Source organism: Coregonus lavaretus, assembly GCF_964263955.1.
Source record: "Coregonus lavaretus genome assembly, chromosome: 17".
NCBI classification, from domain to species: Eukaryota; Metazoa; Chordata; class Actinopteri; order Salmoniformes; family Salmonidae; genus Coregonus; species Coregonus lavaretus.
This window is the reverse complement of record NC_140004.1, coordinates 34,545,239-34,563,264: the sequence shown is the minus strand read 5'-3', so window position 1 is coordinate 34,563,264 and position 18,026 is coordinate 34,545,239. Positions and strand designations below refer to the sequence as shown.

At 46.6% G+C, this 18,026-nt stretch overlaps 1 protein-coding gene across 1 annotated transcript; it reads right to left on the bottom strand.

Annotated features, from left to right (window-relative positions):
- Positions 1-1,834: 1,834 nt before the first annotated feature.
- LOC311144825 (17-beta-hydroxysteroid dehydrogenase type 3-like) lies at positions 1,835-17,931 on the bottom strand. Its single transcript, XM_084180972.1, has 11 exons — positions 17,666-17,931; positions 5,497-5,543; positions 5,259-5,334; positions 5,013-5,120; positions 4,495-4,562; positions 4,093-4,137; positions 3,784-3,818; positions 3,457-3,538; positions 3,174-3,239; positions 2,654-2,803; positions 1,835-2,487 (listed from the first exon to the last, which is right to left on the bottom strand). The coding sequence occupies exons 1-11, from the start codon at positions 17,814-17,816 to the stop codon at positions 2,392-2,394; spliced, it is 924 nt and encodes a 307-aa protein (XP_084037098.1). The 5' UTR covers positions 17,817-17,931; the 3' UTR covers positions 1,835-2,391.
- Between the last annotated feature and the right edge of the window lie 95 nt (positions 17,932-18,026).

Genomic DNA, 18,026 nt, shown 5'->3' with positions numbered 1-18,026 from the left:
GACTGCTTTGCTAGCACTGATTGGAATATGTTTTGAGACTCCGCCGATAACATTAACGAGTTAACCACCTCCGTCACCGGGTTCATTAGAAAATGTATCAGCGACGTTGTCCTCACGGTGAGGGTTCGCTGCTTCCCCAATCAAAAGCCCTGGATTAACACAGATGTTAGCGCTAAACTAAAGGACAGGGCTACCACACACAGAGCTATCATAGACAACCCTAAGGCTACGGCAGAGGACAGGAATAAGTACAATAAGTCCTGCTATGACCTCAAACAAGCAAAAGGACAGTATAGGAATAAGGTGGAATCATATTTCACAGGCTCTGACACCCACTGCATGTGGCAGGGGCTACAGTCCATTACGGATTACAAAGGAAGACCCAGCCATGACCTGCCCAACGATGCCTCTCTACCAGACGAACTTGGAACTTCCCTTTCCTCTTCCCTCTCCTTTCACAACAACACACAACAAGATCGAGCCGGGTGTGAGGGCCGTCACTGACCCAGAGGATTGGGTGATCTCGCTCTCCGAGGGCGACATGAGAAGGGTCTTTAATCAGGTCAACACCAACAAGACTGCGGTCTCCAACGGTATTCCAGAGTGTGTTCTCAGAGCATGTGCAGAACAGCTGGCAGGCATATTCACTGTAATTTTCGACCTCTCCTTGTCTCAGTCTGTAATCCCCACATGTTTTAAGATGACCATCATCATTCCTGTCCCCAAGAACTCTAAGGCGTCATGCCACAATGTCTACCACCCTGTAGCACTCACTTCTGTAATCATGAAGTGCTTTGAGAGGCTGGTTATGGTACATTAACTCCACCATCCCCCAAAGCCATAGACCCACTCCAATTTACATACTGCCCCAACAGATCCATAGATGACACAATCTCAATTGCTCTCCACACTGCCCTCACCCACCTAGATAAGAGGAATACCTATGTGAGAATGCTGTTCATTGACTACAGCTCAGCGTTCAACAACATTGTCCCCTCCAAGCTCGGCACCAAGCTTAGGATTCTGGGTCTGAACACCTCCCTCTGCAACTGGATCCTGGACTTCCGAACGGGCAGGCCCCAGGTGGTGAGGGTAGGCAACATCCCCTCCGCCACGCTGACCCTCAACACAGGGGCCCCACAGGGGTGTGTGCTTAGTCCCCTCCTGTACTCCCTGTTCACCCACGTCTGCGTGGCCACGCACGACTCCAACACCATCATCAAGTTTGCTGACGACACAACGGTGGTAGGCCTGATCAAAGGCGATGATGAGTCAGCCTACAGGGAGGAGGTCAGTGACCTGGCAGTGTGGTGCCAGAACTACAACCTCTCCCTCAACATCAGTAAGACCAAGGAGCTGATCGTGGACTACAGGAAACGGGGGGGGGGGGGGGGGGGGGGGGGGGGGGGCAACACGCCCCCATCCACATTGACGGGGCTGCAGTGGAGCAGGTCGAGAGTTTCAAGTTCCTCGGTGTCCAAATCACTAAAGACTTAAAATGGTCCGTACACAGTGCCTCTTCCCCCTCAGGAGGAAAGTTTGGCCCTCAAATCCTCAAAAAGTTATACAGCTGTACCATTGAGAGCATTTTGACTGGTTGCAGCACTGCCTGGTATGGCAATAGCAACGCCTTCGATCGCATGGCGCTACAGAGGGTGGTGCAGACAGCCCAGTACATCACTGGGGCCGAGCTACCTGCCATCCAGGACATCTATATCAGGTGGTGTAGTTGGAAGACCTGGATAATCTAATAACAAAATAGCTACACGTTAGCCTTGTATCTTTATTGACCTTTTATTTGTATTTTTGCACTGTCTCTGTGAACACTCACAGGGCCCTACACTCTCACTCCATCATCTGCTCACTCACACATCAATGTGCGCATACATTTATACTGACTCTACACACACGCACACCCACTCATGTACAAGCTGCTGCTACTCTGTTTATCGTATATCCTATTGCCTAGTCACCTTACCCTTATACATATCTACCTCCATCACTCCAGTATCCCTGCACATTGTAAATATGGTATTGGTATTCAAAATTAATGTTAAACACTATTATTGCACACAGAGTGAGTCCATGCAACTTATTATGTGACTTGTTAAGCACATTTTTACTCCTGAACGTATTTAGGCTTGCCATAACAAAGGGGTTGACTCAAGCATTTCAGTTTACATTTTTTATTAATTTGTAAAAATGTCTAAAAACATAATTCCACTTTGACATTATGGGGTATTGTGTTTAGGCCAGTGACACAAAATCTCAATTTAATCAATTTTAGGCCGTAAGACAACAAAATGTGGAAAAAGTCAAGGGGTGTGAATACTTTCTGAAGGCACTGTATATGATGATAAAATAGTGCATGTGTTGCAGGTGATCTATCACCTATTTCTCCACTCTTTTCTTCACATACTCCAGTAGACTGTCCTGCATGCTCTCACTATGGAGGATCTGCTGGGGAACGGTCTTTACCATCCAACCCTATAGAGACAACACGCACATGTACATGCACGCGCACACGCACGCACACACACACACACACACACACACACACACACACACACACAGACAGACCTGGTTTCAGTGATGGCTCTGACTATTCACTGTAAATACTTCTACTTTCTGTAAATGTTCTCATGTGTTTTACCAGTACTGTATGACAGATGCTGCCGTAGGTCTTCTCCCCGGCTAGGAGGTACTCCAGGGACGTCCTGACAAAGTCCTCCGCTGTCAGGGTCACCATGTTGGGCTTCTGGTAGCCCGTCATGGGGGTGGACACCCCAAATGGAGCCACTGCCTGTGACACAGAGACACAGGAAAGAGGAATAGAGTAAAGCAGACAAATAGAGTAGACAAGGTCAGAGGTCAGTTCCATTTCAATTCAGTCAAGTGGGGAAGTGAATTCAACTTCCAGTTGAAGAATTGAAAAGTGCCATTTATTTCCCTTCAGTACTTTTGAATTATTGATTTAGCTAGAATTTCAATTCACCTGCTAAACTGACTGAATTTCTATAGAATTGACCACAGTGCTGATAGCAGATCCCCAGTACAAACCATTTAATACAGTACACAGTCAGTACACGTACGGATAATTTGAGCGCTCTTCCCCCTTTCACATGAATGTAAAATAGATCCATGCACACTGATGCTTAGATGTATCACTGCACCTGTATCATGATTCCTTTAGCTTTATATTCAGCCTGCAGACCTTGAGAGAACCTCTCCACAAACACCTGGACAAAGACAGCCACATAGAAACGTTGAAATCACTTAGATTATTTGTTACACAAACGACTAATTCCAGAAGCATTTTTTTTACAACTGGCTGATCATGCTGTACTTAGATGAAGCTAAGTGAAGCAATTTCAAAGTGAAAGAGACAGCAGGTCTGTACTAGTGAAAGAGATAGCAGGTATGTACTAGTGAAAGAGATAGCAGGTCTGTACTAGCCTTTGATGCGCAGTACATGGTGTATATGGGTGAAGGAACACTGGCCAAACCAGAGGAGATGTTCACGATCACTCCCTTCCCTCTGTAAGGGCATAATGGACAGTCAGGACCAGAGCCATTTACTGTAGAATATAAATCCAAATACATGGCTCTGGTCAGGACTACACAGGTTCTCCACCTAACATTTATCAACTTATGTTTATCAAGCAATTAACAGACTTTTAGATTTGACCAATTTCAGTTTCAGTATAAATAAACTGAACTTTTGATGAATTGACAATACGAAGTCTCAATATTAGATTGAGGTAAACCTATCTCCAAAAACACCTCATCTCCATCCCTGGCAGGACTATTTGGCACATCTGTGGGATAAAGTATAAAGACATGTCAGTTAAAAACAAGAAGACACTTAAAGGGATACCCATAGACATCCACTCATTGCGCTAACGCTACTTAGCATTGGCTCGCAAAACTACCTATAACTTCCTTCATACTGGACACAGATACATAAAAATGGTATCCAAAAGTTCATCTGACTCTGGGGAAGTAGATAAAGGGCCTCATTGCCAAAATCCTGAAGTATCCCTTTAAGCATAAACACCACTGACGGAATTCAATATCAGTAGGTCCACCCACCTTGACCAAAGCTTTCACATTGCAGTTGATCATTTTCGTAATTCTCTGGAAGGAAAAAAAATACAATAGTGAAGTGTGTTTCCCTTTCCTTGTCTTCCGTCTACCACCAGGTAATATCAACCATATTATGACGTTACACAGAGTTTTGGATAATGGTGATGGGAGAGAGGTGAGTGTGAGGCACAGGTGAGGTATGAGGACAGGCCAATAGGTAACCAATAGTGTCTGTCTCCTCTCACATTTTAGCAGACACTCTTATCCAGAGCGATTTACAGGAGCAATTAGGGTTAAGTGCCTTGCTCAAGGGCGCATCGACAGATTTTTCACCTAGTCAGCTTGGGGATTAGAACCAGTGGCCTTTCGGTTACTGGCACAACGCTCTTAACCACTAAGCTACCTCACCTGTTCCAGGTCTTCAGTCTGCAGGAACTTGCAGGGAATATAACTGGGTAGAATCCCCACGTTATTCACTGTGTGGATTGGATAAGATGAGGTTAACTTTCATTGACCTTATTTAGACCATTTTTGGAAATCATTATTTCTCCTTGTTTTATTTACAATACTATACTTCAGTAATAAGTCCTGAGGAGGTGTGGTATATGGCCAATGTACCACAGCTAAGGGCTGTTCTTACGTGCAACGCAATGCGGAGTACCTGCCATTAGCCATGGTATATTGGCCATATACCACAAACCCCCGAGGTGCCTTATTGCTATTAAAAACTGGATACCAACGTAATTAGAAGAGTAAAAAAAAATTGGGGTCATATCCGTGGTATACGGTCTGATATACCACAACTGTCAGCCAATCAGCATTCAGGGCTCAAACCACCCCGTTTATAATCTAATTTTTAACATTTCCAATAAATACGACTGAATGACACGACTTTCCGCACACACAAAAATCTGAAAACCACGTACCTAATACACCAATATATAAGCCTTTCAGCTTCTCCTCAATGCACTCGTAGATGTCATCCTCAGTGAAGTCGGCTACGATCACTTTCACTTTCTGACCCGTGGTTTCAGCTGTGAAAGAGCAATGTCACAGAATGAATGAAGATCAAGAGATACATGTCATTGATCCCATTGACCTAACATCTAAACAGTCCCCAATGAAAATGTTGATCATCCCAGAAGAAGAAGAAGGACGTTAGTTCCTCCCACCTATCTCCAGTGCCACCCGGTCCAGTTTGTCCTTGGTTTTGCTCAGGATCACCACGTTCAGCCCACGTCCTGCCAGCTGCACAGGTGGGATTGAACCACAGGAGTTGGTGATAGACAGACAGGAGGGATTGAACCACAGGAGTTAGTGATGGACAGACAGGTAGGATTGAACCACAGGAGTTAGTGATGGACAGGTTGGATGTCACAGGCACATTCAGAAACAGTAATGGGAACTTACTTCAAAGGCGTATGCCCTCCCTATCCCGTCTGACCCACCAGTGACCACTGCAACAGAGGAAGATGGGATAGGATGTCACTGGAAAATCTCTTTCCACATCGCTGATAGAAGTAACCAGACAGTAATATTTCCCACCACTAGAGGCTTCATTCACCACAGCATGGGTGGACCTGCTCCACTTGGAACTTCCCTTTCCTCTTCCCTCTCCTCTCCTGCAGACAATCAAAATAGGAATTTTCTTCTGTGTTTGTTTGCATGTGCTATCTTGTCCTGACACATTGTACTCATATACATACAGCGTGTTCCTCAGTTCTGATAAAAGAACCGCAAGGACAGAGAACCAACAGGAGATCAGTCTGTGTGTTTAATTTGACCTTTGTCCTGATGAGTCTGGTTTCTGTTCACACACACACACTCACATTAACACATACATATTCAAGAATTATTATTATTATTTATATTATTATTAACTGTGTGTTTTAGAGCAGATGTTTGACTTTATACAATGGGTGGGGTCTAATCCTGAATGCTGATTGGTTACATTTACATTTTAGTCATTTAGCAGACGCTCTTATCCAGAGCGACTTACAGTTAGTGCATACATTATTCTTTTTTTTTTTATACTGTCCCCCCGTGGGAATCGAACCCACAACCCTGGCGTTGCAAACACCATGCTCTACCAACTGCGCTACATCCCTGCCGGCCATTCCCTCCCCTACCCTGGACGACGCTGGGCCAATTGTGCGCCGCCCCATGGGTCTCCCGGTCACGGCCGGCTACGACAGAGCCTGGATTCGAACCAGGATCTCTAGTGGCACAGCTAGCACTGCAATGCAGTGCCTTAGACCACTGTGCCACTCGGGAGGTTAAAATCGCATTCCAGCCGGTGTCTATTCCACAAGCTACCACCGGCTAAATCTATGATGTTAAAATGCCTATTTACTCTGTTCCATCTGACTGCGCAGTCCACTGTCTCATCAGCCCAGCCAGGCAATTTATTCACTTGATCTCCGCTATAAAAAGCATCTAGACATTATCTCACATTTCTTTTAGACTAACATTTAGTTTTCAACAGCGGATATTTGTATAAACATTGCTGTCTGTCTCGCTGACATTTGCAACATTGTTTCAATATTTAAATTAGATATCCAGCTGTCCCATAGTAATGAACGTGTCGGGAGATGGGACGAGACAGAGAGGGAGGCAGAGTTTCTCAGCCAGTTGAAATCATGTGGTCCTCTGTAGCTCAGCTGGTAGAGCACGGCGCTTGTAACGCCAAGGTAGTGGGTTCGAACCCCGGGACCACCCATACACAAAAAAATGTATGCACGCACGACTGTAAGTCGCTTTGGATAAAAGCGTCTGCTAAATGGCATATTATTATTATTATTATTATGAATCAGCTGGCATAATTTTTGGGATATATACAAAGAAATGTTAATTGACAAAAGGTGAAACGAAATGAAGTGCAAATAGTTTGCAGTCTTTCCAGCTTCAGTCTGAAGTGATTGTGTTAACTGTGTTATTGGCTAGCTCCTCTGAACAACAGTGTCCTGACGAGTGAGCACATTTCCTATGCCAGGCGAAATAGTGCCTCATTAGCTCATTGTTATGGATGTATCCAAATAAATGTAACTAGAAAAGAGCTTAAACAAATACAAATGCAGCTACTTTGTTGTTATTCTGGCTGCACTGTTTGAAGTGACTATAAGTTAGCCGTAGTTGGCTAGCTAGCAAGCAAGGGATAAGAACGTTGCCAGCCAGTATGGCAATGGAACATTTAGAACGAATGACTGGGTCGCGTCTCTGGCAACCAAACCGATAGAACGAACTACCAGCCAGCTTGGGTAGTGTCAGTGTGAAATGTGGATGTGGTGCAGGAATCAGGCGCAGGAAACAGAGGCTTCGTCCAACAGGCTTTAGTAAATACACAAAAAAACAAACAGGCTTCAACAAGAGCCCGGAAGGCAAAACACGAAAATTACGCACACAACGCGTAAAACTCTACTCGCCAAAATAGCGCGCACAACAAGTGCGGAAACTCTCTCCTATCCAATGGAGGAAACAAACACTGCACCTCTGACCGGTGAACAATTACACACAACACAAGACTCAAACAACGAGAACTTATAGGACACATAATAAGCACAAAACAGAAACAGGTGTACCAATAAGACAAAACCAAACAAACATCGAAAACATACAACGGTGGCAGCTAGTACTCCAGGGACGACGACCGCCGAAGCCTGCCCGAACAAGGAGGAGGAGCAGCCTCGGCCGAAACCGTGACAGTACCCCCCCCCCCCCCTTGACGCGCGGCTCCAGCCGTGCGCAGACCCCGGCCTCGGGGACGACCAGGAGGACGCGGAGCAGGGCGCGTGGGGTGACCACGGTGGAACTCAGTCAGAAGAGACAGGTCTAAAATGTCCCTCCTCGGCACCCAGCACCGTTCCTCCGGACTGTACCCCTCCCACTCCACGAGATATTGGAGACCCCCCATCCGACGTCTCGAATCCAAGATGGACCGAACTGTGTACGCCGGAGCCCCCTCGATGTCCAGTGGGGGCGGAGGAGTCTCTCCTATCTCACAGTCCTGGAGTGGACCAGCTACCACCGGCCTGAGAAGAGACACATGGAACGAGGGGTTAACATGATAATCAATAGGCAGTTGTAACCTGTAACACACCTCGTTCAACCTCCTCAGGACTTTAAAAGGCCCCACAAACCGCCGACCCAGCTTCCGGCAGGGCAGGCGGAGGGGTAGGTTTCTGGTTGAGAGCCAGACTCGATCTCCAGATGCGTACACCGGCCCCTCACTGCGGTGGAGATCGGCGCTCGCCTTGTGTCGACGGATGGCCCGCTGCAGATGGACGTGTGCAGCGTCCCACGTCTCCTCCGAGCGCCGCACCCACTCATCCACCGCAGGGGCCTCGATCTAGCTCTGATGCCATGGTGCCAGAACCGGCTGGTAACCTAACACACATTGGAAAGGGGTTAGGTTGGTGGAGGAGTGGCGGAGAGAGTTCTGTGCCATCTCTGCCCAGGGGACATACCTCGCCCACTCCTCCGGCCGGCCCTGGCAATACGACCTCAGAAACCTACCCACATCCTGGTTGACACGTTCGACCTGCCCATTGCTCTCCGGGTGGTACCCCGAGGTAAGGCTCACCGAGACCCCCAAACGCTCCATGAACGCTCTCCAGACTCGGGAGGTAAACTGGGGACCTCGATCAGACACTATATCCTCGGGTACCCCGTACTGCCGGAAGACGTGGGTGAATAGTGCCTCAGCGGTCTGTAGAGCAGTAGGGAGACCCGGCATGGGAAGGAGACGACAGGCCTTCGAGAACTGATCCACAACGACCAGGATGGTGGTATTCCCCTGTGAGGGGGGAAGGTCTGTAACAAAGTCCACCGAGAGGTGAGACCAGGGTCGTTGTGGAACGGGCAGGGGTTGTAACTTTCCCCTGGGCAGGTGTCTGGGCGCCTTACACTGGGCACACACCGAGCAGGAGGAGACATAAACCCTCACATCCCTGGCTAACGCTGGCCACCAGTACTTCGTGCTAAGGCAGTGCACTGTCCGGCCAATACCTGGATGCCCAGAGGAGGGTGACGTGTGAGCCCAATAAATAAGTCGATCCCGAACCTCGAGCGGAACGTACGTCCGACCCACAGGACACTGTGGAGGGCTAGGGTCGGTACGCAACGCCCGCTCGATTTCAGCATCGACCTCCCACACCACCGGTGCCACCAGACAAGACCTCGGTAGTATGGGAGTGGGCTCAACGGACCTCTCCTCTGTGTCATACCGCCGAGACAGGGCGTCTGCCTTTCCGTTCTGGGACCCAGGGATGTACGTGATCTTAAATACGAACCGGGCTAGAAACATGGTCTACCGAGCCTGGCGAGGATTCAGTCTCCTAGCTGCCCAAATGTATTCCAGGTTACGGTGGTCAGTCAAAATGAGGAAAGGGTGTTGAGCCCCCTCAAGCCAATGCCTCCACACCTTTAGGTCCTGTACCACGGCTAACAGCTCCCTGTCCCCCACGTCATAATTTCGCTCCGCCGGGCTGAGCTTCTTAGAGTAAAAAGCACAGGGGCGGAGTTTAGGTGGCGTGCCGGACCGTTGCGATAGAACGGCCCCTATACCGGCTTCTGACGCATCCACCTCCACCTGGAATGGTAAAGCGGGATCCGGATGCGCCAGCACCGGAGCCGAAGTAAACAGGTCCTTCAGTTTCCCAAAAGCCCTGTCCGCCTCAGCTGACCACTGCAAGCGCACCGGACCCCCCTTCAGAAGGGACGTTATGGGAGCTGCCACCTGTCCAAAACCCCGGATAAACCTCCGGTAGTAATTCGCAAAGCCCAAGAACTGCTGCACCTCTTTAACCGTGGTTGGGGTTTGCCAATTACGCATGGCTGACACACGGTCAACCTCCATCTTCACCCCTGACGCGGACAACTGATAACCCAAAAAGGAGACAGACTCCTGGAAGAACAGACATTTCTCTGCCTTGACATACAGGTCGTGCTCCAACAGCCTCCTCAACACTCGGCGCACCAGGGCTACATGCTCGGCTCGGGTAGAAGTGTACACCAGAATATCGTCTATGTACACGACCACTCCTTGCCCCTGCATGTCCCGGAAAATCTCATCCACAAAGGATTGGAAGACTGAAGGAGCATTCATTAACCCGTATGGCATGACGAGATACTCGTAATGACCCGAGGTGGTACTAAATGCTGTCTTCCATTCATCACCCTCCCTAATGCGCACCAAGTTGTAGGCGCTCCTGAGGTCCAATTTTGTGAAGAACCGCGCTCCGTGTAATGACTCCGTCATAGTCGCAATCAGAGGGAGTGGATAACTGTATTTCACAGTAATCTGATTGAGACCACGGTAATCAATACACGGGCGCAAACCTCCATCAATACACGGGCGCAAACCTCCATTATTATCCTTTTTCTTCACAAAAAAGAAGCTAGAGGACGCAGGGGAAGTGGAGGGCCGTATGTATCCCTGTCTCAGAGACTCAGCTATGTATGTCTCCATAGCCCTCTTCTCCTCTTGAGACAAAGGATACACATGGCTCCGCGGAAGCGCAGCTCCTGCCTGGAGGTCTATCGCACAATCCCCCTTTCTATGAGGTGGCAATCGCGCCGCCCTCGCCTTGCTAAACACGAGTGCTAAATCCTCATACTCAGGGGGAACGTGCATTGCGGGCACTTGGTTTGGACTCTCCACCGAGGTCGCCCCCACGGAAACACCCAGACATCGCCCCATACACTGGGCAGACCACTCCTTAAGAGCCCTCTGTTGCCACGAAATAGAGGGATTATGGGTAATATACCAGGGAAGCCCCAGCACCACCGGATACGCAGGAGAGTCGATCAGATATAGCTGAATAGTCTCCTCATGACCCCCCTGCGTCTTCATCCTAAGTGGCGCCGTGACCTCCCTAATCAACCCCGATCCCAACGGGCGGCTATTTAGAGCATGTACAGGGAAGGGAGCATTGACAGGAAGGAGAGGAATCCCTAACTCTACACAAAACTTCCTATCAACAAAATTCCCAGCTGCGCCTGAATCTACTAGCGCCTTATGCTGGGACCGAGGTGCAACCTGTGGAAAACTGACAGGTATAGTTAGGTGCACAACAGAGAGCTCTGGGTAAGTGGGGCGCCTAATCACCTGGAATGACTCCCCAGTGCGTGGCCTGTTGTCTCTTCCCCCTGGAGACCCTCCCCAGCACCTAGCCGCAGTGTGTCCTCCACGGCCACAGTTGGTGCAGGGGACGGCCCCCCTTGGACTCCTTCTCCTCCTTTCTCTAGCACCAGCACCTCCGACCTCCATAGGACTCGGCTCGGAGGCGCTGGAGGGTGGAATGGACGGCCCCCACTCGGGACGTCCGCGGGTGGCAAGCAGGGTGTCGAGGCGTATGGCCATGTCCACCAACTGGTCAAACGAGAGGTTGGTGTCCCTGCAAGCCAGCTCATGGCGGACGTCCTCCCGTAGGCTGTACCGAAAGTGGTCAATGAGGGCCCACTCATTCCACCCTGCATCTGCCGCTAGAGTCCGGAACTCCAAGGCAAACTCCTGGGCGCTCCTCTTCCCCTGCCGGAGGTAGAATAGACGCTCCCCCACCGCTTTCCCCTCAGGTGGATGGTCGAACACAGCCCTGAAGCGGCGGGAGAACTCCGCGTAGGTGATCGTTGCGGCGTCTATCCTCCTCCACTCGGCGTTGGCCCACTCCAACGCCTTGCCAGTGAGACAGGAGATGAGGGCGGAAACCCTCTCGTGTCCCGAGGGCGCCGGGTGTACGGTGGCTAGGTAGAGTTCTACCTGTAGGAGGAAACCCTGACACCCGGCAGCGGTACCATCATACGCCCTCGGGAGCGAGAGCCGAATCCCACTGGGTTCTGGAGCCTGGACGGGCGGACTGGCCGATGGTGGGGGTGAGGTAGGTGGAGGTGTGGGTACCCCACTGGTCTCCCATCGGAGTAGAGTATTTATTACTCCCTGCAGGGCGGTCCCGAGTTGGTTTATCCGGTCGTCCTGTCCGCGGACGCGCTCCTCGAATGACTCGGGTGCTGCTACTGCTCCTGCTGATTCCATCGATAAGGGTGTGTCATTCTGTCAGTGTGAAATGTGGATGTGGTGCAGGAATCAGGCGCAGGAAACAGAGGCTTCGTCCAACAGGCTTTAGTAAATACACAAAAAAACTAACGGGCCTCAACAAGAGCCCGGAAGGCAAAACACGAAAATTTCGCACACAACGCGTAAAACTCTACTCGCCAAAATAGCGCGCACAACAAGTGCGGAAACTCTCTCCTATCCAATGGAGGAAACAAACACTGCACCTCTGACCGGTGAACAATTACACACAACACAAGACTCAAACAACGAGAACTTATAGGACACATAATAAGCACAAAACAGAAACAGGTGTACCAATAAGACAAAACCAAACAAACATCGAAAACATACAACGGTGGCAGCTAGTACTCCGGGGACGACGACCGCCGAAGCCTGCCCGAACAAGGAGGAGGAGCAGTCTCGGCCGAAACCGTGACAGGTAGCAACCCTAGATTTGTGTCGGGACTATATATTGCGGAAGGATGAAATAGTATGAATAAATTCATCAAAATAACGTTTCTAATGAAAATATGTCAATCATTATTCGACTTAGTCTGGGGCCTAACAACACCCGTGCCAATATATCCTCCAAACACAGGCTTCTGGGGCATTATCACTTAAGAAGAACTCTCTCCAAATAGAATTCAGGGTGAATTTTATTGGGTGACTAGGCAAAACACTATAATTTAAGATTTGGACTATTTCTTTTATACAGTGTCATGCTAGCAGTGTCATGCTAGGAAAAGAGATACATTATTTTCATAAACTGTAGAATTAATTTGGAGTGTTTTCAATATTTCTGCGGTATTTGCAGTCCAGTGTCTATTTCTCTGTGGTCCCAGTAACAAACTCATCCATACTTTCTGACCATGAGGCAGTGCTTGGCTTAGAGAGCGAACAAAAACACAAAATGTGGATATAATAATAATAATAATATGCCATTTAGCAGACACTTTTATCCAAAACGACTTACAGTCATGTGTGCATACATTTTTATGTATGGGTGGTCCCGGGGATCAAACCAACTACCCTGGCGTTACAAGCGCCATGCTCTACCAATTGAGCTACAGAGGACCACGAAAGATGTTCGCCTTCACCATGCCTCAGTAAACCAACAGGCCAGAATAATCTTGTTGTTGTTTGTGTTTTACTAATGCAATTCACTAATTGTATATGCTTGGAAACACACACACACACACACACACACACACACACACACACACACACACACAAAAACACAGTGATAGTGAACATAAAAGTTCTGAATAACAACTCCAGCCTTCGAGAACATTCAAACCAAACTCTACCACAGAAGCCCTGGAATGTTCCACTCTGAGGGGAAGGGAAGGGTGTTAAGGGAGCGTTGGTTAGTGACCTTAATATAACAAAGGCAGCAGCATCTTAACACTGTGGTGTTTGGCTGGAACTGAGTGGTCTTAGGGCTGTCCAAGCTAGCCAGCGTATCTTTCTCCCTCAGTAGCTAGCTGAGTGTATCCAGTCTCCTCTGAATGTACAATGTCCGGACAGTCTGTTTTCCTCCTCTTGACTCCTGTCTTCTCCTGCATCGCTTCAGGGCAGAGAGATGAAGTAAGAACAAATGCAAAGCACATCTTGACGCACCAGAAACCTCCCACAGAGGAAGAATTAGAAATGACACAGTATGGGACATTGAAGGCTACACAAACACACACATACACACATATGCACAAACTCCAACCAAACATGTCACGAACACTCAAAAAGGCTTGATAGTGAAAGGAAACAGAGAAAGAGAAACAAACTTATGTTCATTTGATTTCCAATTAGCTGGAGAGACTCCTCCACGTTAAGGGGAAGGAAGGGGATAATACCCTCTGGAACATACTGTTCTAATTGCTTTTTTTCCCCTGTGCTGGATTGGAATGGAATAGAAGCAGAGCTTGGGAAAAAGGAGGTGGTCAGGCTAGGTATTGTTGGTCCTTTATGGGGAAAGAGAACACCACAGTTTATTGCACTGTGGGAGGCAGAACATGCTCAAAAGAGGAGAAGAGGACCCAGTAACACCAGTTGACTGCTCCCTCAGGAACACAAGACTAGTTGGTGTGTGTCTGTGTGTGTGTGTCTGTGTGTTTCAGTTTGTGTCTGTGTGTCTGTGTGTTTCAGTTTGTGTCTGTGTGTGTCTGTGTGTTTCAGTTTGTGTCTGTGTGTGTCTGTGTGTTTCAGTTTGTGTCTGTGTGTGTCTGTGTGTCTGTGTTGTTTGTGTAGCCCTCAGTGTCCCATACCGTGTGGTATAATTAAGCAATAAGGCCCAAGGGGGTGTGGTATATGGCCAATATACCACGGCTAAGGGCTGTTCTTAGGCACGACGCAAACCCCCGAGGTGCCTTATAGCTATTATAAACTGGTTACCAACGTAATTAGAGCAGTAAAAATAAATGTTTTGTCATACCCATGTTATACGGTCTGATATACCACGGCTGTCAGCCAATCAGCATTCGGGGCTTGAACCACCCAGTTTATAATATTAAGTTAGTCAGGATATGATCTGTTAGGAAACTGACTCAGAGACTTTCAGCCACTCCCATAGAGGGCCGACCATCTAGTCAGACCTGATAAGTCTGACTATATAAGTCTGACTATATATATTCACATCCCTTCCACATTTTGTTGTGTTACAGCCTGAAATTAAAATAGATTAAATATATTTTTTTTAATGTATGGATTCAATTGAGATCACTGGCCTACACACAATACCTATGATGTCAAAGTGGAATTATGTTTTTCGAAATTAATTACAAATGAAAAGTTGAAATGTCTTGTTATGACAAGCCTATATAAGTTCAGTAGTAAACATTTGCTGTAAACAAGTCACATAATAAGTTGCATGGACTCACTATGTGTGCAATAATAGTGTTTAACATGATTTTTGAATGACTATCTCATCTATGTACCCCACACATACAATTATCTGTAAGGTCCCTCATTCGAGTAGTGAATTTCAAACACAAATTCAACCACAAAGACCAGGGAGGTTTTCCAATGCTTCACAAAGAAGGGCACCTATTGGTAGATGGATAGAAATAAAAAAACTGACATTGAATATCCCTTTGAGCATGGTGAAGTTATTAATTACACTTTGGATGGTGTATCAATACAGCCAGTCACTACAAAGATACAGGGGTCCTTCCTAACTCAGTTGCCGGAGAGGAAGAAAACCACTTAGGGATTTCACCATGAGGCCAATGGTGACTTTAAAACAGTTACAGAGTTGAATGGCTGTGATAGGAGAAAACTGAGGATGGATCCACAACATTGTAGTTAATCCACGATACTAACCTAATTGACAGAGTGATAAGAAGGAATCCTGGACAGAATACACATATTCCAAAACATGCACCCTGTTTGCAACAAAGCACTAAAGTAATACTGCAAAAAATTTGAAAAAGAAATTTACTTTATGTCCTGGATAAAAAGCGTTATGTTTGGGGCAAATCCAACACAACACATCACTGAGTACATTTTAGTCATTTAGCAGACGCTCTTATCCAGAGCAACTTAAAAAAAAAAATTGGGGTGAGTGCATACATTTTCATACTGGCCCCCCGTGGGAATCGAACCCACAACCCTGGCGTTGTAAACACCATGCTCTACCAACTGAGCTACACGGGACTGAATACCACTCTTCATATTTTCAAGCATGGTGGTGGCTGCATCATGTTATGGGTATGCTTGTCATCGGCAAGGACTAGAGAGTTTTTTGGGATAAAAATAAACGGAATAGAGCTAAGCACAGGCAAAATCCTAGACGAAAACCTGGTTCAATCTGCTTTCCAACAGACACTGGGGGACAAATTCAGGCCAAATATGCAATGGAGTTGCTTACCAAGACGACATTGAATGTTCCTGAGTGGCCTAGTTACATTTTTGACTAAAATCGGCTTTAAATATATGGCAAGACTTGAAAATGGCTGTCTAGCAATGATCAACAACCAACTTGACAGAGCTTGAAGAATTTTTTTAATAATAATGTGAAAATATTGTACAATCCAGGTGTGCAAAGCTCTTAGAGACTTACCCAGAAAGACTCACAGCTGAAATGTCTGCCAAATGTTATTCTAACATGTATTGACTCAGGGGTTTGAATACTTATCTAATCAAGATATATTAGTGTTTTATTTAGCATATTTTCTTTAACAAATGTTTGAATTTTTCTTCCACTTTGACATTACAGAGTATTTTGTGTAGATTGTTGACAAGAAACTACAATTAAATCCATTTTAATCCCACTTTGTAACACAACAAAATGTCGAAAAAGCAAAGGGGTGTGAATACTTTCTGAAGGCACGGAAAGTGACTATGTAAGTCTGACTATATAACTCAGTTCTAAATCAGTCCCTGAGTTCCAGAGTTGAGTTTGAGGGCTATGGGGTCTATAAAATTCCTTTTGAAAAGAAAGCAGAATACCCATACACTGTATGCACTTCGTTTAGTGAAGCATCGAAACAGTGTGCAGATATCATGCTTTCTTTTCCTGGGCTATCTATGATGTCAGCCAGTCCAATAGTATTCCCAGATGACCGTGTCACCCACACCAGATAATACAATGTGTCAACATGACATCAACGTGACATTAAAATGGCATTGATAGCTGTGTCATGACATTGATAGTTGTGGCATAAACAACTTTCATTCACTCACCAAAACCCCCCTCTATTCTTTAAAGAGCTGAGTGATGGGGCTGAAGAAATGTAACCACTCTCAAATTCATAGACAGAGGTATGGATGCAAGGACTGACCATCCATGATATTAACATTTTAGTTTTAACCATGTTTTGAGGCTATAGTGTTTGTTTACATTTACTTTGTTTACAAACATTGGAGTAAAAAAAGTGAGTGTTTTGGGTTCTGATGGGCTACCACAGTTGAACTAAGCTCATGAGGCATTTATAAGTTATATTCTTCAAGAATCAATGGGTGCATATCTATTTATTTATTTTTTATCTATTTTCCTATTTGTATCTTTTATCAATAATTGTTGTCCCTTTATTTATTTAATTTTTGGGGGGTGCATATTATTAATTTATAATATAAGTCCAAAAATTGATATAGAAACTGCTGATTGCCCCTTTAAAGCCTCCTAACTGATCCACTAGGCTGTGAGTGACCTTACAGAGTGTTCCCCAGGCACCCAGACATTTAAAGATCTGGGGGAAAAAAATAATGGGTTTAATCTGGGTCCAGATGGAACTCTTTGTCCTTCAGTATAATTTGCACAGTGAGATCACACTGTGACCACAAGTTGCCACACTTCATTACATCCAGTGTAATACCTTAGAGGCAGCTAGTCTGAGGTTTGATGCCAGAAGGTGTTACAGTGAAATGCATTCAAGTAGAACTTTTTCATTTATAGATGATTCTTCCTAATTACTTACTTATACAATAACTTATTTTAGACTCCGATGGCAATATTCAGTGAACACACACACACACACACACACACAGTATAGTTAAACATGTCAACACACACATAAACACACACTCAGAGCTCACCTGCCCACTCTCCCATGGATGTAAAGAAGGACTCTGGCTGCGGGAACCAAACTCTGGGATAAAACATCTTGGCGAAGTTGACCATTTTCACTCCATAAAAGACAATGACTGCAGTGCCGAGAGAGACAAAGAACATCTCCATGAAATCCATTGCACACTCAATGGCCCTTTAGAACTGCCTGTCTGCCTGCCACAACAAACTCTGTCTGAGTGAGTCTGCTTTGACCACACTACAGCTCCTCAGCCAGACATACACACTGGGGAATGACAGGGGGAATAGCCAATCCATAGCCCCTCCTCCACCCACACACACACACACACACAAGCACACACACATACACACACACACACACTGAAGGCT